At 28.7% G+C, this 25,644-nt stretch overlaps 1 protein-coding gene across 5 annotated transcripts in view; it reads left to right on the forward strand.

Annotated features, from left to right (window-relative positions):
• Positions 1 to 25,644, forward strand: part of LOC107450737 (glycoprotein 3-alpha-L-fucosyltransferase A) — a 152,850-nt gene that overhangs the window by 77,895 nt on the left and 49,311 nt on the right. For all 5 annotated transcript variants that reach the window (XM_016066612.3, XM_016066611.3, XM_071184267.1 and 2 more), the window contains one exon: positions 14,658 to 16,032. In XM_016066612.3, the coding sequence (XP_015922098.2) occupies positions 14,816 to 16,032 (1,217 nt within the window). In that variant the 5' untranslated portion in view covers positions 14,658 to 14,815. The remainder of the gene's footprint in view (positions 1 to 14,657; positions 16,033 to 25,644) is intronic.

A 25,644-nucleotide genomic window follows, 5' to 3' on the forward strand; every position in this document is an offset into this window, starting at 1 on the left:
GAAATGACCCTGTCGACGAAATGACTTGTCGACGAAATGACCCTGTCGACGAAATGGCCTGTCGACGAAACAACCCTGTCGAGGAAACGGCCTGTCGACGAAATGACCTAGTCGATGAAACGGCCTGTCGATGAAGTGGTGTCGATGGAATGGCCTGTCGATGAAGTGATTGTCGATGAAATGAATGCGACCCTCAGAGGTTTACGAAATCATCACTGGTTATAAAAAGTACTAACTCGCGAAACCCATTTCATTTCTCCACGGAGCCCCTAGGGTTCCGCGGAGCATCATTTGGGTACCGCTGTTGTATAATATGAACAGCAATCTTTATAGTTTTATTCACTATTGAAGTGTTATTTCTGAAAAATATTTTAATCTCATTAAAAAAATGTATAAATAAAAGCAAACCATATAAATATATGGAGGAGGAAAATTCTCTTTCATTTAAGAGCCTCGAGGAATTTAGGAGAATTGTGAAGGAATGGAAAAACTATTCAGTGATTGATTCCATAGCATCTTTTAGGTTGATTGCTGTTAGGCATTTGAATATTTTTCTCAACTTGAAATTCTTTAAGTAATGAAAATTTTGCTGACTCAGCTCAATTTTTAATGAAGATGATGAATTGGTTTCTCACTCATTTAATTTTTATCTAGCTGCTTTGTATGACTTTTCACATATGCACATTAAAAGAATAAAATGATTTAGGAAGTATAAATATAATATATAGATATAAAAAATAGTTTTACTTTTTGGTTGCTAGTTCCAGTTTCCTTATAGAATTTTAAAAAAATTAAAAAAAATGGAAAAATTGAACGAAAGATAGGGTGTAATTTGTGAGCATTTTATTTTTTTTAATCTTATAAGTAAAAACATTGTTTGGGAAATTTGGTTATTGCTGTGCTTGTAAACAAAATTGTATAAATGCATAATTTATTGATTTTATTTGTAAATGAAGAATATTGAGTTGATTTACTTAGCGATTGTTCAACGAATGAAAAATATTCCTGCAGCATTGTTGAAAGCTTTTTCTCTTTGTATATTTTATTATTTGTTTCAAAAATTTAAGAAAAAAGTATTGAACCAAAAACTTCAAAAATTTTCATTGGAAAAACGCAAAATAAGCTACAATTATTAATCTGATAAAAAAACACATATTTTTGATGCCTTTTAGTTTAGTTTAGAGTTTCATTTGAAGTGAAATTCGAAGACATTTTTCAATTTTTGGTATACCTTGTTTTTGTTTTCAAGCATGAGTTTTGAATTCATGGGGGCCGATTATCTTCTTATTTTTCATATTTTTTTTTAAATATTTTGTCTTTATCCTTTTTTCACAAAAATCAGTTGGTTTTTAGCTTTTTATATTCATCTGAAATTAAAGAAGCCTTATATACTGACGGTATTTTGAGAGTTTTTATTCTCTTATCTTCTTCGTTGGAGAGAACATGATTATATCGTGTAATAATAATCTTTTAAGATTTATTTGTTACTTAAATGTTTTTCAAAAACATTTTTTAAAAAAATTTATGGTACTCTGTACATATTATATTTTTTCGATTATGTTGGTGCAATTGGTTTATAATTAATGTTTGACTTTCACTAATAAACAAGATTCCGATTAAAAATAATTTAATATAAAATTTTATAATTTTTCTCATGAATACTTTTTTATTAACGTTACTGCAAAATGCATGATTTGTAGACCATTTAACAAATGTGGGCATGTCTTTTGCTTTTGTATAAGCATAGGTATGTCTTTTCTTTTTTTCATATAGGTTTCTATAAAGAATTTTAAAATTTAGTATTTTTCAATCATTAGCGCTATTGTGATATTAAATATTGTTAATACAAAACCCCACACGTCAGAGGATGTTTTTAAAAATAGTGATATTAATATCTATTAAATTAAAATCTTAACAAAGCCATGCTAAAATTTGCTACTGTTTCTATTTAAAAGTACCAAAATAGGCATTATATGTCCAATTCTGTACATTTTATCAATGGTTAATCCATTTCTATAGCCTAATTTGCCTTGTTAACATTTCTTTGCTTTATTCAAGTACAGTATATAATTTATTTGATTGTTTAAATGTGCAGTAATTGTATATTTTCAAATATTTAGCAGCAGCACTTTTAACAATTAAAAGAAAAATTAAAAAGTACCTGTCTATGAATAATATTGTTGCTAATTCCATTTGATCATGTATTTTAAAGATAACTGATAGGGTATGAAATATTTAAAGTGATGTTTTGTCAGTTCAGAAATGCATAAGAAATTTCACAAATAATAATATTAAATAACAACTACTATTATTATCTATATATTTTGTCAGTTCAATTAATGACCATAAAATTAAATTTTTCAGATCTATATATTATTCTTCAAATTATCATAATATTTCTTTAATGCAAATAGTAATTATTTTCTCATAAATAAATATTTTAATAATAATTTTATGACAAAGTAAAAATAATTCTCAGAAATACATTATTTAAAAAAATAAGTTTATTAAAAGATATGAGTAGATTCTTTACCATTAATGCTATTTTTCAGTAAAATAATTCAAAGAATGAAATAGGATTTTTTTTCTCTAAAAATTTAACTCAAGTGTACTTAAATAGTTAAAAAATTTTAACGAGGTGTATTAAGTAAAAATATTGCACCTATTCTTTTAAGCTATTAACATGAAGAGTTTCTATTGTTCTCAAGAGATGCTTAAACTGAGTGATGAAAGTACTTTAAATTTCAGCTGTTAAAGAAAAGTTTTTTGAAGCAAAAGTATTTAATCTTTATCTATTCATTGTAATTTTCTTCATAGTTACATTAAAATCCTTAGAGTAGTGTGCAAAACTTGAATTTATTAACTGATAAAAGTTTGCCAGAATTTAAATCCCTATGCATATTATCGTATTAATTTTAATAAAATATTTATGATTTTGTATGGTTATTAAAATGGTATCAAAAAATTATTATTCCGTTAATTAGGAAACAAATATAGTATTAATCTCAAATGTTGTAGAAACGTAAGATAAATTAATTTTATGAATTAAAATTTGAACGGTTTACAACATTTAGAATGCTAAAAGAGTATGTTTCTAGTGTGTGCAAACGTGCTCTTCATCTTGATAAAATGCAAATGAATTAAACATTACAAATACACTGAGAAAAAAAGCATGGTCAAAATTACTGGAATATGGTAGAATTTACCGTGTTTCTGTCTCTATTGAAACACCAAAAAGCTCGATAAATTTTACTGAAACACTTTGTAATGATTTTGGTAAAATGAAATAATAAAATGTGCTTTTATAATGCTCGATAAAATTTGGTAAAATTGGTAAAATTCGGTAATTTTATTATGATACCATAGAGAAGGGCATAAAAACCATTAATTTGGTTAATTTTACTATTCAGTTTCATATTTTGTTATTAAATGTGTGGTTGGAAGTGTTACAATTTTAGAAACTAGATTTCCCGGTAAACCGTTACATAAGAATGGAAAATTACCAAATGAATCGTTTAAATACCGTATAGTTTGATTTTCATTACCAGAAATTTCATTACCTTACGTCACAGTAATTTTGCCACAATTTTTTTGTATGATTTTCAATTATAAAGCAATTATACAAACTAGTAAAGAACATTTCCTCTCAACTGAAAAGGGAACATATTAAAAATTCCGGCATAAACTTTTACTTCTTCTTCTTTTTCATAAGCGCAACAGCCTTTCACAGGCCAAGGCTGACTCGCAGATTTTCCTCCATCTGGCCTCCATCTTTCCCGCCATCGGTTGACTCCCAATAGCTTGAGGTCCTTTTCAACGTCATCTATCCATCTTGTAGGTTGTCGTCCCCTACGTCTCGTCCCTTCAATTGTGGAAAAAGTAACTTTTTTGGCGGAGACGGCATCAGAATTTCTGAAGAGGTGGCCCAGCCACCTAATGAAACTAAATTTACTAGACCTTAAGAAGTACTTTCATTTCTTATTGTTAGCATACTTTGATACACTTGAAACTTATGATTTATATTAATGCAAATGTTATTAGTCTACTATTTCAGTTTTGTAGTGTAAATATTTCACGGTTACTGTAGTTTAATAGAAGCTTTATTGATTGGTAATAATTATATTTCATAAGCAACAGTGGCTTCTTTATCTTTCACGTTTTCTTCTGATTGCTTGAGGGATCTAAAAATGTCGACTGTAGTTTGATTTTTGTGGTGTGTCTGAAATTTTGTTTATCAAATACCTAAATTATTATTAACTTTTTTAAATTAGCATTTGTATATCTAAACGTTGGTAGCATTTAAAAAAATAATTTAACTAGCAAAATAAAATAAAGTTTGTTTTCCTAACTTAAAAAGTGTCACGAGCTTATGTTTCTGAAAACGTTTTTTAAGAAAAAAAATTTAATTTATAAGGATCTGAAAATTCAGTCATAGTCCCCTTATACTAAGGCTGAAATAGTGAAATTGAAAAACGTGATAAATGTTTATTTTCTTTATAAACAACAACTTTAATAAATAAAATGCCATCTTCGAAGCAATTTACTAACTTATCTGACGATTATAAACTAAACAATAATTACATTATGGAAATCTTTGCTATTTAAACCCGTTAACTAACTCACCTGAATATTATTAACTAAGCTCTAATATCACTATTACCATAATCTAACGTTGAAAATGTGTTCATCTTTCACCTCAATCGATCATGACGGAATATTAAAGTTAAGTTCTACCATTAAGTTCTACGCTTTGATATTTTCACCTAAACTGTTTACCTAATTTATTCTCGTTTCGCAAATTCATGTGTACGTAAATTATTCTAGTTTTTGGAAAAAGTTTTGATGCATGATAACAGTTCGATAATAAATTAAAATAATTTCACGGTGTTTTACTGTTTCTTATGTTGAAAACAAGCAGTAAACATCCTAACAGTTCATCGAACTTCGTGAAAAATCTATTAATGCTTGTTAAATAAAAGAACGGAAAATGGATTAAGATGTGTTATCACAATATCTTGAATTATATACGAATAAGTGAGCCAAGCTAATCTCTGCTTTTATTTTTACCGGAGTGTATTTATAAATTTTTCATGCGATAAAAAGATTTTTCATCTTCGCAATGGTCAGAAGCATTCAGAAAAGCAAAATTCCCTGATGGACTTACTTTATCTCCTTTTCTTGATTTTATTAACATAAATCTTATCATTAAACTTTATTTTTAAACAAAAAAAAACGTATAATACAAAATACTTACCATTCGAGTTGAAGTTAAAGAATTTAAAAAAAATTTATTAAGGGATAAATTTTTTGAAAAAAAAAATCGAAGATTTAGGAACCTCAAATATGAATTTATTCTTTTAGACTTTTTGAGTGTAATAAATTCCCTGATTTTTCTGTTTTGCTGCCACCCTAATTTTCTTTATGATTAAATTTTTCATTAATTATTTCTATTCTTATCAATAAAATCGGTATTTGTTTGATGCCTCCTCTTTTATCAGGACTCGTAAACAATACTAACCAACTTTGGTGGCTTTCTGGCAGTGCTAACTTATAAACTTTAATGGTAACTAAGCCAAATATGCTGCACAATTCTATTTAAATATTTTAATTCGTAACCCCTTCTCCAATCCTTATTTAGTTTTAAGCAATATACCAACCAAATTTTTTCACCACCTATCTGTTGCAAACGCCTTTGCCCACGTGGTAGTACTTTGATTTCAATTTTAACTATTTTCAAGACATGTTTTGGTAACGTAAAAAATAAAATATTAATCACAAATCTTAAACGAATATTCTTAAATGTACTCTTTAATGTTAAGTAGTTTACCTCAGGCCTTAATGGAAGTCATTAAAGCTATAAAAATGTTTCCAAAATATCTCAACAAAAAATGGATGTCTACAGATTTTTTAGCAAACAAAACCAAAAAATAATTCAATGGAATGAAAAAATGCTAAATAAAAGATCAGAAAAAAGGTAAGGAAAACCATTAGTTACACACAAACTACTACGTAGAAACTAATGACACACTGCTTTGCCATTTTTTAAATTAAAATTGTATAGTAAAGATTAAATTCCTTGAAGGTTTTTAAAACTGATTATTTTTATTACGGAACAGAAAACTTACTTTTAAAAGAAATATTAGCGTTTTTATGTGCAGTCTAATTTAAAGATTTTCTCACTGAATACACGACCCTGCATATATGTAAGTAAAACTAATGGACTGATATAAATAGAAAAGCATGAAATGTTTCTCTTTTTATGTTATGATAATCGGCATAGAAATATTAATAAATATTTAAAAATAAATAATTGTATAGAATATTTTCAGTAATCGACGAATTTTTCTATAAAGTAATATTTATTTATTCGTTATTATTTATCTGATTTTTGCTTTTTGAAAAAAGAGATTGTAAATTTAAATATAGCTATAATTTGTTTATTTATAATGTCAAATATTTACGTGTAGCAAATTAAAGGTACCTAAACTCGTTTATAATATTTTTAAGGAATATACAGAATGTAAAAAAATGTTTAGAAATGTTCAAATATCAGGAGAAATATACTTCAGATCGGAAAAGCGAAACTAGATACATTCAATATGTTTTTAAAAGCTATCCAATGATACTATACTCGATCTTTCACCCCACCACCTGTTGGTGAGAGGGCTACTTTAAAGTCTTAAATCTGAGCTTCTATTTTTTTATTGCAGATTTGGGAAAAAGTAACTCTATTTGTGGCCTAAATTTTGTGTTCTCATGGGGCGTTGCACCGAGAAAATTAAAATAGGTTACAGACTGTTTAAAGTGGTGGTTTCTCGAGACCCAAAAGATTAAATAAATAAAAATAAAAATGTTTCATTCTTTTTCTTAAAAATTTTTTTTAAAAAAATCAGTTAAATATTTTAAACGTGTTTTTATTATAGTTGCTCTTTTTAGCTGATGGGCTCGAGATTCGCCATTTTAAACAGCCTGTAAACATATTTGATTTTCCTCTGTTACAGCGCTATCTGTGAAGCAAAATGTATAAACCTACACTCAAATAGAATTACTATTTTCTGGAGAATCCAAATCCTTAATTAAAAAAAAAGTGCAATAAGTTCAAAGTTGCCCCACCTGACCTCCAGAAAGTGAGGATAAGAGATCAAGTTAGTCATCATTGAATAGCTTTTAAGAATATATTGAATGTGACAATTTTAAATTTTCCGATCCGGTGTGTATTTCTCGAGTGACCGTTTCCAGATTCTTTCATTATTACATTCCAGAAAATAAATCGAAAGTAAAACATTATAATAAGCTTCAACCTAATTTGCTTATAATTGTGATAAATAGGCATTTAACATTTTTGAATTTTCTTGCTAATTGTATAAATTATAAAAATGGAAGTAAACATGTTCCCTAACTAAGAAAGTTTCTCATTTAAGGCTTTTAACTCGGTAAGTATACATTATAGTAAAAGAGGATAGTTTTATCGATGCTATATCATTTAAAATTCATAAAAAGTATGAACATTTTTCAAATTTACCAATTGAGTGGACGTCCGTGTTACCAGTCGAGTGAAAATGTACCAATAGGGAGCTGTTTGTGAGAAAAAATGTTTTGTTTATTTCTTCATTATTTAAAAAAAAATTGTATTTATTGTCCATGATGTAGTTTCGTTTTAAAATTTGTAAACTTTTCATCATTAGGAAGTGTGTAAGTCTATTTCTCCATGGAATTTTAGACTAGAATACCAATTCTATTTGATAATGTTTGATAATAAACACGCTTGGTGTCGATGTACCACATAAAAACAACAGTGACTTTTATAAATGAAACCTAAAACTTTAATGCAGCGTAATCATTTATTGCTCTAGACCAACTTTTTACTTACCAAAATGAAAATCTAAAAGGTATAAAAAGGAATCAATTAATAAATTTGATGATATTCTTTTAAAATAATAACTTAAATGATAATCCTGGATATAATAATTTTGGTATAACATTTGGTATAATGCTGTTGTTGCTCGAGGCCAACTCATGATTGTCAAAATTTACCACAATCCCACAATTTTCTCTGATACTCATTCCTTTCGAAGGGAGTAAAAACTAATTTCACAGCATCGTTATTTAAACTGCAAAATATTGATGCAGTTTTAATAGATTCTAAACATGCAACTATAACACTTTTTACCTATATTTGTGTATTTGGTACTGATTAAAACTGCACTAATTACCATAATGATAGTAATAATAGTATCTACTACCGAAATAAATTAAGCACCATTGGCGTCAATAATAATATACCAATACTTTAAGATAACCCTAAACGAATAAGTAACTTTTCTTCATTAATTTTGATTGTTAGTTCATAGATTTTTTTTATTTCACTAAGTACCTTTTACCTAAGTTAATTAAATATAACTAGCGTCAATAATAGTATCATGAGATTCAGGAGATTCTTGGCAATAAGCACATCGAACTGCTGGAATCGAGGTGTAGAAAGAGGTTAAGTATCCTAAAATATATTTCTGGGCAAGACTGGGGAGCAGATGCTACGACTTTGAAATGAACATACACTGCACTTATTAGACCCATACTGGAATATGGGGCACCTATTTATTCCTGTGCTTCAGAGACAAACCTGAATATATTGGAAAGAGTTCAAATTAGTGCTGCAAAAATTATTACAGGTTTGAGGCGAAGCTGTCCAGATAAAATTGTTCTGTTTGAATCTGACCTCCAGCCGTTATACATGAGAAGGAACTCCAGTCTCAAGAAATACTACAATAAGCTCATTAGTTTTGGTGACCAGAACAGAACCTCTTGCTATCTCAAAAATTGGAAAAATAACCATAGACTGAAGAGAAACAGTCCCTTCTCTTTGGCTGTTTCAATTCATCTTCTAGACTTGCAATATCCCTGCCGAATTGAGCCTCATTCCTTGAGGTCATGTTTTAGCCCTGTTACTGATTTTTCTGGTATCCATTTCCATACGGAGCTGTTGTACCCGGCCCATAAAAGTAAAGACAACCCAGAATTTATGAGACAAATGGCTCTTGAAACTATTAGCCAAATACCATCAGATGCTTTACAACTATACACAGATGGCAGCAAGAGCGACGAAGGTCATTCAGGTAGTGGGTTTTTTATTGAAACACCCACGTACACATTGAGTCTCAAATTTAGAAATTCTGAATTTTGCTCAGTTTTCAGATCTCAGCTTATTGCGATTGAAAATGGCCTAAGACTTGTTGAGAATATTGCTGAGCCTGACTTTAAGCATATATGGATACTGACAGATTGCAAATCTTCAATCCAACACCTTAGCAACTGGATGAATGTTGGAGACAGGGCTGCGGCTTCAATTTTGGGAATGCTCTTCAGGCTCTCTGCGGACTTTGGAGTACACTTCCAATGGATTCCATTACACGTTGGAATCAAAGGTAACGAGATGGCGGACTCACTGGCTAAAGATGCTTCTTTGGAACCTTTACAGCCAGATCTACCTTCCACTTTCAACGAGGTCTTTTCAGAGTGCAAAAAAATGTTTATGGACCTCTGGAGGGTTCCTCCTCCGCATAGTTGGTATTTCAGAAGACGACCTGGAAGTGCCTTGCTTTTTGAGGGACCTAGAAGCCAGCAGACTTGTTTGTCTCGCTTTGCAAGTGGTCACTTAGGGTGTCTCTCGTATGTTCAGGGGCAAAAGACTTTTGGACTTGGCACTAAATGTAGGACTGCTCAGGCTTTGCCTGAGCATATTCTAAACTGTATCGATTTTAAGATCGACGAGGTTTTTTCAAACCCTCATCTGTTTTTAGACTTCCTGGACATTTTAGGACTTATGGAACTGGTCTAATTGGGATGGACCTCTTGGGGATTAGAAACAACAGCATAGTATCATGCTTTTTTTATGTTTTTAAGCAAATTAGTGCCATTTTTTAAAAATTTAGTACTATGCATTTTGTACATAGTTTACTTATTAATTTATTTAGTGTCGATTTTATTTTATAACCATCGTTTAACAGCCGACCCAATTTTAAGTTTACGACTACTAATGTTTAACTACGTAGCCTTATAATTTTGAACCCAATCCAAAAGACAAGAAAATCCTGAATCAAGTATTGGGAGAAATCTGCCTTCGTGGATGACTTATTGAGGGAACTAACCCTCATTTGCATTATATGGAGAGAAAAACCACGAAAACCACCTACAGTTAGCCTGATGGCGAGGGGACTCTAACTCATGATCCATCTACCACTGATGGTATTTTACGTCAACATTGTGGTCGGGGCAAGCCGGAATGCTGAATTCGTATCGATCAGCCATCGGAATCGAACCGGGATTCGAACCCGGTTCATCTCCTTGGAAGGCGATCAAAAATTAATTAAGCATCATTGGCGTCAATCATAGAATGAAGATTTCTTAAATTTCTTTTTAATGAATTAGTATCATTTGCCTGGCAATTTGTTTTAAGTAAATAACTTTTTTTTAACTTCAATTATTATTTTTCATTCAACTATAAACAAAATATACACTCAGTATCAAATAAATTTTGAATAAAAAATTGCGATGTAGTCCGCGTATGCTACCATGCTTACGTTGATCATTGGGCTTATCTGATATAGCTAATATCACATAATTATTTATTAAAAAAACCGAGCAATAAACTCATCTTTCAAATCAGAAGAGTAATATGTATAAACTAACAAAATCAATGATTTTACCTTCCTTGAAAAATAAAATAGAACTATCTATAGTTTTGTTGAAAAGAATGGTTATAATGCAAAACCAATCAGAAAATTCCATTTTTGACATGTTTCTCCCAAACAATCTAATGAAAAATTTCGGACGAATTAAAGATCGAGGGCCCTTTCACCCACTGTCCAAATTTTAGAACGACGGAAGAACAAACTATTCAGGATTTAAAGAGATAGAGAGAGATAAACACAGATAGACCGTCACACGAATGCTTTATTTTATTATTACAGATAGGTTGGTTAACTATTGTACTGTGTGATTTAACTATTTTTAAGACATAGTTTAAGCATTTCTTTTTTAATTGAGCTTTAAAGATTTTGTTTGTCATTATACAGTTAAAAATCTTGCTAAAAAATTTCCGTAAACTATATGAAATTTAAAAAAAAAATAGTTGAATGGAATTATAATTTTCAGAAATATTTAAAAAATTTATAATTAGTATAAATTGTACTGTTGGATTTATAAATCTGTAAGTGGTAAAATGTAAAGAGTAAGCCAAATATATAAATTCCCTTGGATAGATTATGAGGCATTTTGAATAGATTAATGGGTTATTGGTCTTTTCTATGTATACTACTCCCAACCAGTTACTTCAATATTTAATAATTTAAACTATGTTTAAAAATTCTCAAATAGAAAATAGAATTCCCCAGACACCATCATAAAAGATTCCATACTTACATAGTTACACTACGTGCAAAGTTTTCGATCAAATAGTTAGTATTGGTTGAGTTAATAAAAAAAAAATGTCATTAAAAAAATTCAGGGCTCTGAAGCGGAATGTCCCTTTTATGGGTGAAAATCTTATTTAGGAAATTGAATCTATCAAACTAATGTGTTGCTGAATGATTCTGCTAGAGGAAAGTATAGAATAAAATTTCTTTACTGTAAATGTATAGTTGCTTCTGAAATAGATCGATTCTTTTTATAGCCTAAAATGTATAGCTTACCCTTTTTTTCTCTATTTCAAGTTTGTCAATCTCGGTCTACCGTCGCAAGAGAGAAAGCAGTTTAGATATTGAAGTTTATGGTTTCCATCTTTTTTTCTTCTTCTCCTGCTCAAAGTTTTTTAACCTTTTCTTTTTTCCCTGAAAAGAAGTATTTTGAGAACTTCTAGATGAGAGGGTTCGGTTTCAATCTATGTGTTTAGGATGACCTCAAATTCTTTTGAAAACTTATTTCTGCTCAGAAACTTTAAGATATTTTATATCTATATAGACATGAAGTGCACAGTCGTCTAAACGCTTAAAACCCTCTGCTCAGAAATAAATTGCAAGAAAATAACTTTTCTTTATTACACTCTCAATGGTTCTACAGTGTTCAAAATTTTTTTGACACATGGGGGGAAAAATTCGGGTAAAATTACCAAACTGTATGTTAATGACATTTCTGATTTTAAAAAAAATCTGGTTCTCATATTTTTCGTTTGGTTTCGATAAAATAAATACTATATCAGTATATGATAATATCAAAAAATTCTTTAACTTTGTTTATTTCATATCAAACATTTGTTATTTAAATTTCAACCTTTAATGAAACATTATATAAACATTACTTTAATAAAATTTGCACATTTTCAAAACCTTATTTTAATGAAATATTCACATTTATACGCGAAGAAGAAGATTCTAGTTTGACTACCGTATTGAATGGTAATAAGAATTCTTATGAAACAAAAACAAACATGCAGAGCAAATAAGTAACATAGTTTGTGACAAAATATTGTATCAGTAAGCCACACCATTGTTGTTCAAGAACAGTATTATTTAAATATAAATTAAAAACATCCCTTACAAAATTTATAATTAAAACGTGCTTCATTATATATAGCTTGATACAGTTTTCCTTTTATGAAGACGCAAGTTCAAAACCCGTATTCAAATGCCGGTCTTTTCGGTAACTCAAAAGAAACAAAAATCGGTAGAAAACTAATCAACCCAAAACAATGATTTCGATTATGTAATTAGTGAACCCAACACGTAACTGGCAAGAGAAACAAGTATTTAACATTAGCAGTTTCCGGGGAATTGTTATTCACAAATATTCTTTGCTTCTTAAAAATACCCAGACATTCTTTAACGGAACGGGGGAAATACTAACCCTTTTGTTTTCGGTTTTGTTTAAGCCTTTTACAAGTTGTCTCGTGGGAGCAAAGAAGTAATTTGAAATTTTCGATTAACTCAGCGTTGTAAGGTATTGTAGTGTCATTTTATCCCTTAGTTATTTCGGAATAAAAGAACTATTCATTAGCCGGTTTTTAAAAGGCACCAGATATAATTATTTAATTAAATTGGGTAATTTTAATCACTAAATGAAACATTTTACGGAAATTTTAACATTAATATTGTGAATATATTTATATCCTTATAAGTTTGAAATATTGTGAATAAATGAGAGGCAAAAGGCAGCACAAGATTGTGAATATAATTTATAATTTTATTTAATGCGTTGCGCTTTAAATTTGTTATAAAATAAATCTCATTTTTGCCATGAATACCTAAATTTTGTCATTTTAGCGTTTTTAATTCATAATCTTTCAAGCTTTTAGCTGGCTTCAAACCTTATCCATTATATGCACACTTAGGTATACAGATCACGTCTGTAAAAAATTTTTATAAGGTGAGCAAATAAAATAACATTAGACGATTAATTTGTATTTTTAATTCTTTCTTTTTCTGCAGTTTGCAACACGTCATATACTTCAGTCAAATTGGCTCAAAAATTCTTAAACGGTTAATAGAATTAGGATAGTTCTGATTTTTGTGACGTGTTGTATTGGTTAGTATACATAGATGTAAAATCCAAGTTTTCTAATTCTTCCAACCACCACATGCGTCCCCATTTTGAAAAAAAAAAAAAAAAAAAAACGAATNACTTCGGTGATCTGCTGGGAACCGTGTCTTAACGATCAGTCCACTGCGGGACGCTTCAAACTTTATCCATTATATGCACACTTAAGTATACAGATCATGTCTATAAAACATTTTTATATGGTGAAGAAATAAAATAACATTAGAGGATTAAATTGGATTTTTGATTGTTGCTTTTTCTGTAGTTTGCAACACGTCATATACTCCAGTCAAATTGGCTCAAAAATTCTTGAATGGTTAATTGAATTAGGGTTGTTCTGATTTTTGTGAGGTGTTGTATTGGTTAGTATAAAGATGTAAAATCCAAGTTTTCAGATTCTTCCAATCACCACATGCGTCGCCATCTCGGATAAAAACGAATGAATTTTCAGCCCTTTTCCAGTTATTTTCTAATAATCCCCAAAAGTATTGGTGTCACAAAAAATATGTAAGCTGCAGTTTTTTACTAAGTTATCTACAATGTTAGATCATCACAAAGCTTGTAGCTGTAATATTTTGCGAGATAGAGTAGTATAATATGTATATATTATTCTTAATGTTTTTTTTTTTGAATAATTAACATCATTGAAAATGCTCGAAAATATTGTATGTAGAATCTATATTCACATAAACATTTTTACTACAATTATTATCCTGATAAAATTTATCGCATAGTTTACCTTTTAATTGAAATCGAACAATACCTACTAAATTTCATACATTTCATGAAACTCAATCTCAGTTAGTATAACTTTGCATTTAACTCAAATTGTAGATAATTTAATGTAATGAAAAATGGCAATTTGTATATTTTTTGTTGCCTCAATACTTAAGGAGATATTTAGAAAAAAATGGAAATACAGTAAAAAAATGCTTTTTTTGAGATGGTGGCACACGCAATGGTCTGAAGAATTGGAGAGCTTGAACTTTTAATCATTGTGGCAGTAGAACATATCAAAAAATAGAAATTATTCTAATATTTGTGACCATTCATGATAATTTGACTGCAATAATACTAATGTTGAGACCCTTTGTTTTTGAATATTAATTATTTTGTTTCTCTTTTTTTAGATGGATGTTCAAATGTTTGCCATGTAGAATAAACCAAAGAATTTAAGAAACGGTAAAAATGTAAGAAAACTCAACAGCAAAATGATACGAAAAATTTCTATACATGTATATATCATATGAAGATCTATTTTCATGATTTATAAATTCATCTCTAAATCATGCCTCGACTACGCATAAGACGATTATTATTAACCATTATCATCGTCATATCATCCACATTCCTTATTCTAAACTTGACTTCAAGCTCTCAGCAGGCATTATTGTTTCCTCCAAAATCAGAGCATGATTTCTTCTCAAATGTTTTCGAAACCGGTGTTAGGCGTAGACCAAAGTTTGAGAATCCTCCACCGCCTTGGGTCCACCAAACATCAGACCTAATAACAACTAGGACTCAAAAGACAACAGATTATAAAAAACTTTTCTATCGGCATGTTGACGCACCCAATCACCACCAAATTGAAAGACGAGACAATATTATGGCTGGACCACTCCAATCTGTTGCTGGACAGAATCAAACTATTGTAAAACTCTGGTTTATGAAAGGTGGTGGTGTGAGACCACAGCCGATTTCAATGAATGCTAAACCTTTGCTATGGCCAGAACAGGATTCTGGCGACCGCATTGTAGAGCAGCTTATGTACGTGCCGCCAAATTATACTTCCAGTTGGAACTTTTCTGCAGCTTTGCCATTAACAGCATCATCTTCATCTATTCAGAAACCAAAGCTCAAAAAAATTTTATTATATTTTGGTAAGGGAGGATGGAATGACTTGCCATTGGGAAGAAATGTATTCTTACGAGATAAATGCCCTGTTAATACTTGCGAGCTGACAACATCTTTAAAGGATGCAGAGCAAGCCGATGCACTTTTTTTCAAAGACCGCTTTTTATGGCCGTTTTACAAGCGAAAACCGCACCAAGTGTGGATTTTGTTCTTGCTCGAGTGTCCTCTTCACACACAGGCTTTTAAGAATCTCAAGAATGTCTTCAACTGGACAGCAACTTACAGGCATGATTCAGATCTCGTGGCACCTTACGAAAAGTTTGTCCCCTATAACTCCAGCATTAAATTTGTTTCTGGTCAAAAGAAGTACGCGGTCGAAGAAAATCGCAATTACGCGGCTAATAAATCGAAGACAGTTGCTTGGTTTGTTTCGAACTGCAATGCAAAGAATAAAAGATTAGAATATGCTAAAGAGCTTGGACAGCACATTGATGTAGATATCTATGGATCTTGTGGGAACAAAAAATGTCCAAGAACTCTAACCCATAAATGCTTTAGGATGCTTGACAAAGAATACAAGTTTTATTTAGCCTTTGAAAATTCTAACTGCAAAGATTACATAACTGAGAAATTCTTCGTTAATGGCCTAAGGTAAGTTTGAATTTCTTATTAAATTATTTATAGTTTAATATATATTTTTAAAGCTTTAAATAATTCAGATATCAACCAACAAAACTATCAAATAAAAATTTAAATAATTCAAAAATGAACATCTGAACTCGCATTAATTTACTTCCAAATATTTTAAATCCAGTATTAATTTAATTAAAAAGTAGTAGACACAGTGTAAACTACAGTGTTGTATTTGTTTTAATTTTAACTATTCGCAGCATTTTATGATTTCCAACAATTTAAAGTTGAAAAAGAATCCCAAGTGTGCAAACTGAATTCACTATTATTTGCAAATTACTCTAATAACTTTATCTTTTTATACAGCATTAATAGTACTTACTTTTAAACGGTAGTGACATATTTTAAGAAAGCAAGAATAATCCCTCTTGCTTCCAAATTTCCTGAGCATGCAGCTAGATTTTTTCTTTGTTGTTATAATTTAAATCCATACACTGAAACTTTGTACAGTTACAAAGTATTCCCTGATAGTGTCAATATTCCTTAAGAAAAATCTTGTTCAGTTTAGTTATAATTCTACAATAACTAAAACTTAATAATAATGTTCAATTTATAACAGACTTCAAGTTTGCTAGATCTTTAGGGCTGAAAAATAGTTAAGAATAAGATGAATTTTTGATTTTAATATAAAATTTAGGCAGAGATTTTGCAAAAAGTATAGATGTAGAAAAGTATAGACAATATAGTATTTTAAATCTGTGCCAAACAAACGTATCTAAGTTTATAACCAAAAAGTTCAAAAAGCGTGATAATTTATTCACAAAAAATTGTACGAGCTTCGTATTGTTGAATTTAAATAAAATTTGTAGGTTCCTTAATGAACTTTCAATATATTTTAACAATAACTCAAGTTAATATGAATTATTATCGTATTTACTAAATTGACCCAACGTCTTTATGTATATCTGTAACTATTTTTTGATAGACTTTAAAGGAAATGTTACACTAGCGAAATATACTATTTGTATCGAAAATTGGAAATTTTACTACGCATTGTCACAAAGAAACGGAAAAGTCTTAAACTTTTTTCTGGTACTATATGGTAATACATGCTTGCTCATAATAAACAATATACTAGTGCATATTTCTCGAATACAGTAGGCGTTATTTCTGAAAGCTTGAATTATAATCTTTCTAAAAAACCTAAAAACTTGCAATGTTTAAAAATTCCAAGGACTCACATTATTTTATAAATAATATTATTTTGTGTCCGGTCTATGAATATGGTTTGCAATAAAATAATCCTAAAATCAAACCACAGAGTAGTATCAAAAACGCTTCACTAGAAATACTGACTGAATGCATTTAAATATGGAAAACTAATTAAAAAATTAAAGAAAAATCAAATTGTTCCGTTGATTGACAATTGCATGTATAAGTATTGCAATATAATATTCACAAAATAAATAAAAGTATCGTTGAAGTCACGTAATCATTTATTTTCTGCAAAAACTTAGACTAGAATAGCTGTTATATAGCTATACTAAGCAATAAATGTCTTTCATGTGTGACGATATATAAACTATTGTAAGGCTGTAGTCAGTTACCGTCGGCTTTTCATTGTCCAAAAAGGAAACACACTTCATGTGTCACCAAAATTAAATCTTTTATATTTTATTTATTTTCTTCTTTATCTTTACTCTGTGGAATACCATATAAACGGAAAAAGCAGTGAACTGAGCAAAGCGGAAAGCAATTGTTACAGCGCTATTCTTTGAGTTCTTTGCATCCAAATAGTTATAATTTTTATGGTTTGCTTTAAATTTGTTTTTATCTTTTCTGTCTATTATAAAATCTTGCGTTAACCTAGTTTATTTGTAAATAAATCAAATATTATGTGAATATCAATATAATGTCGCGATTAAGTGTCTTACTTCAATTGATCTTGTTTTGATTTGTGACACTTTTTATTACTGAAAATACCCATTGCGTTGTGAGGACTTTAAAAAAAAATATGCATTATTATTTTAGCGTTAGAAATTATTCTGTTAATGTAAGTCTCGAAAGTTTAAAAAATGCGAAAAAATTCGTTATATCGAAATTTTATCTCTCATTGATATTAAGTTGAATTTTATTAGTATTATTTTGAATTTAATAAAAATATTTTACTACTTAAAATATTCATTGCTCACTGCAATGTATATTCATTACTATGATTTATTTACATGTAGTATATATGTAAATAAATCAAATATTAAGTCCTTATCAATATAATTTTGCGGTTAGGTGTGCTGCTTTAATGAGTTTTTTTTTAATTCTGGCAGTTTTTATTACTTTAAATGCTCACTACTTTATGATGATTCAGAAAACAGCAATTTTAATTTAGTGTCGTAAATTTTCAAAAATTGTGAGGAAATTCGTTAGAATGTAGAAATTTGATCTCTCTATGATTTGTAACATCGAGTTGAATTCTGTTTCTATTACATTGAGTTTTATGCAAATATAGAATAATAATCTAACCATGAGCTAATTATTGCTTTAATTTAAACATGAAAAAAATATTGATTTTATTTCCTTTATTTCAATGTTTTATAAACTTTATTCTGCCCTAATTGCTCTGTGATTTTTTTATAATTCTACATTGAGGCGAGCTTTAAGTTTGAAAAAAGGTTTAATTTTTTCAATCAAATTTGTATAAGTAGAGTTGAAGCATACATCTACAAGTATTTAGATCTCACTATAAATATTTCATTATTGATCATTAGATCAATTATAATAATTGCAGAGAAATAAGTTTAAAAAAGGAATTAAATACAACTCTAAAAACCTGTTAATTATATATTATAGTAACCTAATTTATTAAGTTTTCAAATATGATTAATTTGCTTAAAATTGAAATAAATAAGCTGAAATGTAATAATAAGAATTATTTATTAATTAGACTTTTAGTTCTTTTGTGATTAAGAGATCAAGTTATGATAATCCTATTCATCGTTATAAAATAGCAAAGAAAGTTTCCTCATTACGGAATCCTTTATAATAAAGTTTCCTTACAATTAAGTAAAATTCTAAAAAAAGTACGATCATTTTAAGAGATTTTAAATTTCGATATTTGATTTAACGCTTACTAAAAGAAAAAATACCAAAAATGCTTCGTTAAAATTGCTTTTACATACAAAGTAAAATTTTGAAAATTCAGCTCGATATTACGGTATAAAACACTTTATATAAGATTAAGATTTAAAATATTTATTCAGATACATAATACTTTATTAATTGAATTACCATTTTACCTGAATAATATATTCTTTTTCAGAACACGTAAATAATACTTACTTTTTTTAAATATATTTAATGGATTTAAACTCCTTATTAAACCATCAAGAAAGCAGTTTGTTGTATTTAAAAAAAAGATAGAAATGCAATTTATTATCAAATTAAAATGCAAATGAGTTCTGAATCAATGAGAGATTTTAAATAACAATATGGGTATTATAATATCTTTCAATTTTATATTGTCTAGGTATTAAGCAATAAAGCCATTTCAAATAATACAGTTAAATGATAAATCCTTTTGACATGCCGTATTGTATAGAAAATTGCTAATCTCTTTAACATTAATTTGTTTTTTTTTTCTTTAGAAGATTATTACATTTTTATAATAATTTCACAGAAACATAAACATTTTACAGTTACGAAATTTGCTTTCATTCTGAAAATATATTTAAAATTGTTTCTTTCGAAAAAAAGTGAACTTAAATGTTTCTAAATTATCAACTTATGTTATTGTTATTTTTTATTAAATCATTGCATAATAAATTTAAATTTACTTTGCTATGAATTTTTGATATAACTTCTAGTCATTTTTATAATTTATTTTAAGAAAATATTTCTTTAAGAAAATATTCTTTAAGGAAATATTTGCGGTATAATACATAGTCTGTACAGTGGGATAGTCTCATTTTAATTATCGGTAACTTGTCAATAGAAATTCGTTTCTGAATGTACATTTTAGAAAAATTTTATAAACTTAGAATGCTATGCCTGCCATTTTTAATGCAACAGAACTCTTCTTCAAATAAAATTCCCTTTACGCATTCGTTTACCTAAGTTAATATTTTTCATCCCGTTTTTTGACATTTCCAATAGATGCAATCATAAATCCAATTTTCGTGTCTGACGCAGAAGTTGTCACAACTTACATTGTAGGCCTTTTCTTCACATTTTTTTTTTTATTTTTATATTTGCCAGAATCTCGAAATCAATCAACGTGAATTTCCTCACAGAGCTGAAGTTTGCTCAGCAAACATTTTCGCAAAATTCAATAAAAAAAAGCTCCGAAACGGTAAGCAACACACAAAAAAAAAAAAAAAATAAATAAAAATAAATCTGAAAAGCATTCGACAGGTACTGTATTTGGTGAACATCAACAAACGCTATCGACCCTAGCTATCGCATGTCAGCAACCAGATTGTACCTTTGAACATGATCTCCAGGATCCATTTGCTCACTTCCGGAGCGTTTCCACGGATCGCCGGAGTGTTTTTCTTAACAACGGAAAAGGAGTTTTAGAGAAGAAAGGGAGAAAAACCGGCAACCTAAATGGAACAAAACCTGGACTTATAAATAATTCATGGCGCCTAAATAAATCCAAGTCTCTTCGTCTTTTGTTTGGGAGAAACTTCTGCCTCTCTTTTTTGTCTGGATGATGTTCTGCAATGGGTCCTGGTTCCAATACAGCTGAGAATCTGTTCTTTTTCTCCATTCTTTTTTTGCTTATTTCTATTTATTTGATGGAACTTTGACTCACCGAAGAAGGATGACTGGTGATTCATAGGCCTGTCATTTTCACTTCTGCGTGTTCTGTTTGCATGAGTATAACGTCCAGCATATATATTTTTTCTTTTGATTACAGTCTAACTGCATGGGCCTAAGTACAGAAATTAAATATTTATTTGTGTTGTGGATTAGAAGAAAAATAAATAATTTAAAAATGGTTGGATCCGTTTTTGCAAGGAATTAGTTAACTATGTATCTATATCATAACTGTAAAGTAGGGTGACGTGTGATTCTTTAAATTACTAACTAAAAAAGAAACTTTGGAAGCGCTATGTATTATTTATATAAAGTTGCTAACTAATCTGTTTCAGTCTTTTGAGTCTGCATGTTATGAAATCTCTGTTTATTATATAACTATCACGCATATGATAATGATAGACATATAACCTTTTCTACCACGTCAAAATATCCCTTAGTAATACTAACTATAACCCCTTCAGTAATTAAAACTGAATTAAACATATTTTTAAATTGTTATGTTTTCCCAACATTTTTTTCTCGTGATTATTTCCTCAATTTTGTATGTTTTAAATAAATATAAACGCATTTTAAAATTTTTGTTGTTTATAGTTGTTTTTGCTATAAACTATCAATAACCGAAGCAAATTTATATTTATTTTGACTAAAAACAAACATGTCCGTAAACTGGGGAAAATTATAGAGAAAATTCTTCTGATTGAAAATTCACCAGTTTATCCATAATGTCTTGTACAGTTCAGTTTAAATAAAATATTAGAAATAGATAAGTTTATCCATAACATTTATTGCCACAAGAACAACCAAAGTAGATGTATGGCAAACATAAATAGGACTAAAACGGTTCTATCTTTTATTAGCATGAGTAAAAAAAGTTAAAGGAGTAAATAGAAGAAAAAAAATATCAAACTATTGTGTTATCTTCCTGAAAGTACTCATTATAATGTTTTAAAGAAGATAAAAAAAAGGGAACTTAATAAGTTCCCTTTATTTTGAGATAAATAGTGTGTGCATTGTGTCACAAATATTACAGCTGTCCCTTCCGGTTATTTTCCTTAATTACCTAATCGGAATTTCAGTTTATTATAGATTTTTCTATGTTTAGTAATTAATGTGTTGACTCTGAAAGCAGTATTAGCTATAATACAATTTATTACATCGTTTTGTAACTTTTAGTTTTTGTATGATGTTTTATATAGTTCATTTTGACACTTAAAATAGTTAAGTTTATTCATAACTTTATCCATAAAAATTACTACATTTAATTTTTATCTGCGTAATTTTGTAGAAATATATTTATTCATTCTTTCATTATATAACAATATATTGGTAAAATATATAAAGATTATTTAGACTTCGATTTTATTTAATAATTTTTAAATTATCAATGTTTCAATTTTTCACTTTTTTATCTCATTTATGCTCCACTAGAAGCATTTAGAAAGAAAATTATTGTTTATCCTAACTTTTAATTGTGTAATGATCATATTTCAAAAATTTTACCGGTTCAAGATCTAGTTTAAACAATGCAGAATGGTTTTAGGCAACAATTTTTTCAGTCAAAATTGCTGTAATAAAGTTGAGACTGAAGATTTTAAAGTACTCCTTAATAGTCCGCTATGATTCTTAAATAATAAAAAAAATCTCTCTCTTAGTGAACTTACTCCAGAAAAATATAGCATTCGGAATAAATTTTCTAAAGCGATAACTATAAACCTCGTTTCATCGAGACCTAACAATCTAAGTGTCCAGTTCCAATTCATATTGGCCTTTCTCATTTCCTGGGCGAAATGGGAATCACAAAATTTCTTCTTCTTTTGCAGGGTAATAAATGAAATGCACGCAATGTACCCAAGGCCATTCCAAAGAAGAAAACTTTTGAGATTTACGAGTTTCGTACCTCCGAAATGAAAAATGTAAAGAATATTCTGGGTGGGCGGAATGAAATGAAAAAAAAAAAGGTTCGCTTTTTCCTTTAAGAAAGCGTCCGGCCGCAATAAAAATTCACAATCAAACCGCTCCTCAGCCGATTTGTGGATGCTGATGGTTGTAAAATTACAAACAGAAGAATCTCTGGGCATCATTTGAATAATGACAAGACTTGCGTCTTTATTTCATCGTCTGAATGGAAGATTATTACCTGGAAGAAGGACACAGAAAAAAGAAAGGTTCCCGCTTTATTTTAGATTGCATTGTCCCCACTTTTACTGCCGAGAAAGTCTTGAACAATTCCGGAGAGTTCATAACATTTTATGTTAATCGATTAGAGACACCTGTTTTATCGGATGGGATTGTACGGGTTCATGAAGGTGGAATTTAGTACACCTCAAAAGAATATATTTGATTCCGTTTTTACGCATTTAAATGTGTTTTTCAATGAGCTAGGTTATTATCTATAGTTGTCCTCTTGATAATGATTTTACATAATCGTTTGTTTAATTAAATTTATTTATAAATAGCGCTTTGAACCTAAACTGTCCTCTTTAAAAGTTATAATGGTTTATTTGTAATTTTTGCAATATTCTTAACTTTTATTTCAGTATATCTTAAAATTCGACTGAAAGGAAATACTTATAAACACTCATAATTATTATAATAACTCATAATCATTGTTCAATTATATTAATTTATTATTTTTATTTAATTATGTTGTTGTTGGTACTATTTAAATAATGTTGATGAATATTTTCTTTTACGTAAAAATCGAATTGATTTTTATTTGTTTGTCTCTTTTGGATACAACTATAAATAATATTTTGTGTCCAATCACGGAACACACTTTTTTTTTAATAGTAGCTATTATGATTTAAATAAAAAAAATTTGACTGACAGAATGAAACATTTATGATATTAAAGTATTGTGGCAATCCAACAAACATTTTATGTAAATTATGCTCTTAAAAATAAAAGGCACTAAAACATATATTTTTATAAAGTAGTAAGTATGGTTGTTTTATGCCTCAGACGTTTTCAATTAAGATAATAAATTAACATTGTTTATCACAATCAGATTTTACGTTACATTATTTACTTTCAATTTATTAACTTTTTAAACAACGGAGAGTAACAGGAAAGCATCAATCTTCAGCCAAGTGTACTGAATATTTCAATGACCAAAAAATTCCTCATTTATTTATCAGTACGTTGCCGCCGCACTTTTAATTTGAAGACCGTGTTCAGAAACATATTTTGTTTTCAATTTTTTATGACTTCCATTTGAAGCTGAGAGTCAGCCGTACGTGCAAAATCGAATATTATTGCATTTGTCACAGTTTTTCCATTAATAATGCAGACATCTGTAACCACCATTTGCTCATCACGACATTTTTTTCTCTCCCTAGAGCAAATGACGCAATGATACATCCCTTTTTCGCTGTATTACTGAATAATTAGCAAATAAATACATATCTTACTAATGATATTCTTTTTTTATTAATTAAAATGAACAGGTCGTCATTTGCCGAACGGCTATATATAGCCGTCTTTTGTTTCAAAGTGTTAAAAAAAACAGTTTAAATCCCATTATAAGATTATTCAAAATCCATTATAAAATTATTCAAATTTTATAAAAAGGTTTAGTTTTAAGTAACCAGAACTAATGTCTTTTGTTTTACTGTTGATTTTATTCTTTTAAATAGTTTTGGAGGAATTTTTTTATAAATATTTTTATAAAAATGCAATTTTTAAAAAAGCTTGTTTTTTTATCGAAAGTAAATAAGGTTAATTTAAAAGTTGTTAATAAATTGTTAAATCCTTAATAAATTGTTTAAATACTTAATAAATTGCTTAAACAATTACGGAATTTTTAAATTTAAATACAAATAGCTCTCAGATTTAAATATTGTTAAGGTCTCCTAATTAAAATAAAAATATGAAATAAAAATGTATTTTATTATTATTTAATGTTCTGTTTTGCCTCGTAAGACAATGCTTACTTAACGTATGCAATCATTGTTTTAAACGTACTGTTTTGTCAGTGCTGATTAGTTTCAAGGGTTTGTTTTACAGTGTAATGGAATAAGTAATGTACGTAAAAACAGAGAATTCTTATACACTTTGATGCAGAATTTTTATTCAACCTACGTTTCATACTTTTTTTTCATTATTTTGTATTATTTTATGCTTAAATAAATGAAAAATATTATATTAAGTAAATATAAATTAAGGTTACAAAATGCTGCATGAGACACCACTCTCTTTTTCTGAGTTAAAGGCAAAGTCTTTCAAAAAATTTTTTTTAATATGCACTTAACTGCAGCTATTAAAATAAAAAATAAAAAGTTATTCATCATTGAAATTTCTATAATTTATAAAATCAATTATTGATAGTTTTTTTGAATATGAAAGAAAAATAAATTTTAAATTACTTTTTGCCGATATTAAATTTTAGTACAAATATAATTCCGATAATCTAACAGCTTGCTTTTAGTAATTATTACAATATTTAATAATTAAAAAAATATCAAAATTTAAAAATATATATTTTTTTTTAAACTGGATTGTCAAAAATCTTTTTTAAAGGGACAACCGGTGCCCCATCTGCATCAAAGGGTTAATGATTTTAATTTAGTAGCAGTCTTTTTTTAATTATTTCTCTGGTCAAAATGAGTTAGAAATTTAGACATTTATATTCACGTGAAAGTTAGTTATTTACAAAAAACATTGCTATTTATGTATTTAAATTAAGTAGTTAAACACAGTTATCATTTAGCTTCTTTTTTTCTTTTTAATTTCGTTAAAATACCCATACATTTAAATTAGTTAATTTTTTAAAGCTTACCTGCTTAATAGAAAATTTAATAGAATAAAGACAAAGCA

This window comes from Parasteatoda tepidariorum, chromosome 8 (assembly GCF_043381705.1).
Source record: "Parasteatoda tepidariorum isolate YZ-2023 chromosome 8, CAS_Ptep_4.0, whole genome shotgun sequence".
NCBI classification, from domain to species: domain Eukaryota; kingdom Metazoa; phylum Arthropoda; class Arachnida; order Araneae; family Theridiidae; genus Parasteatoda; species Parasteatoda tepidariorum.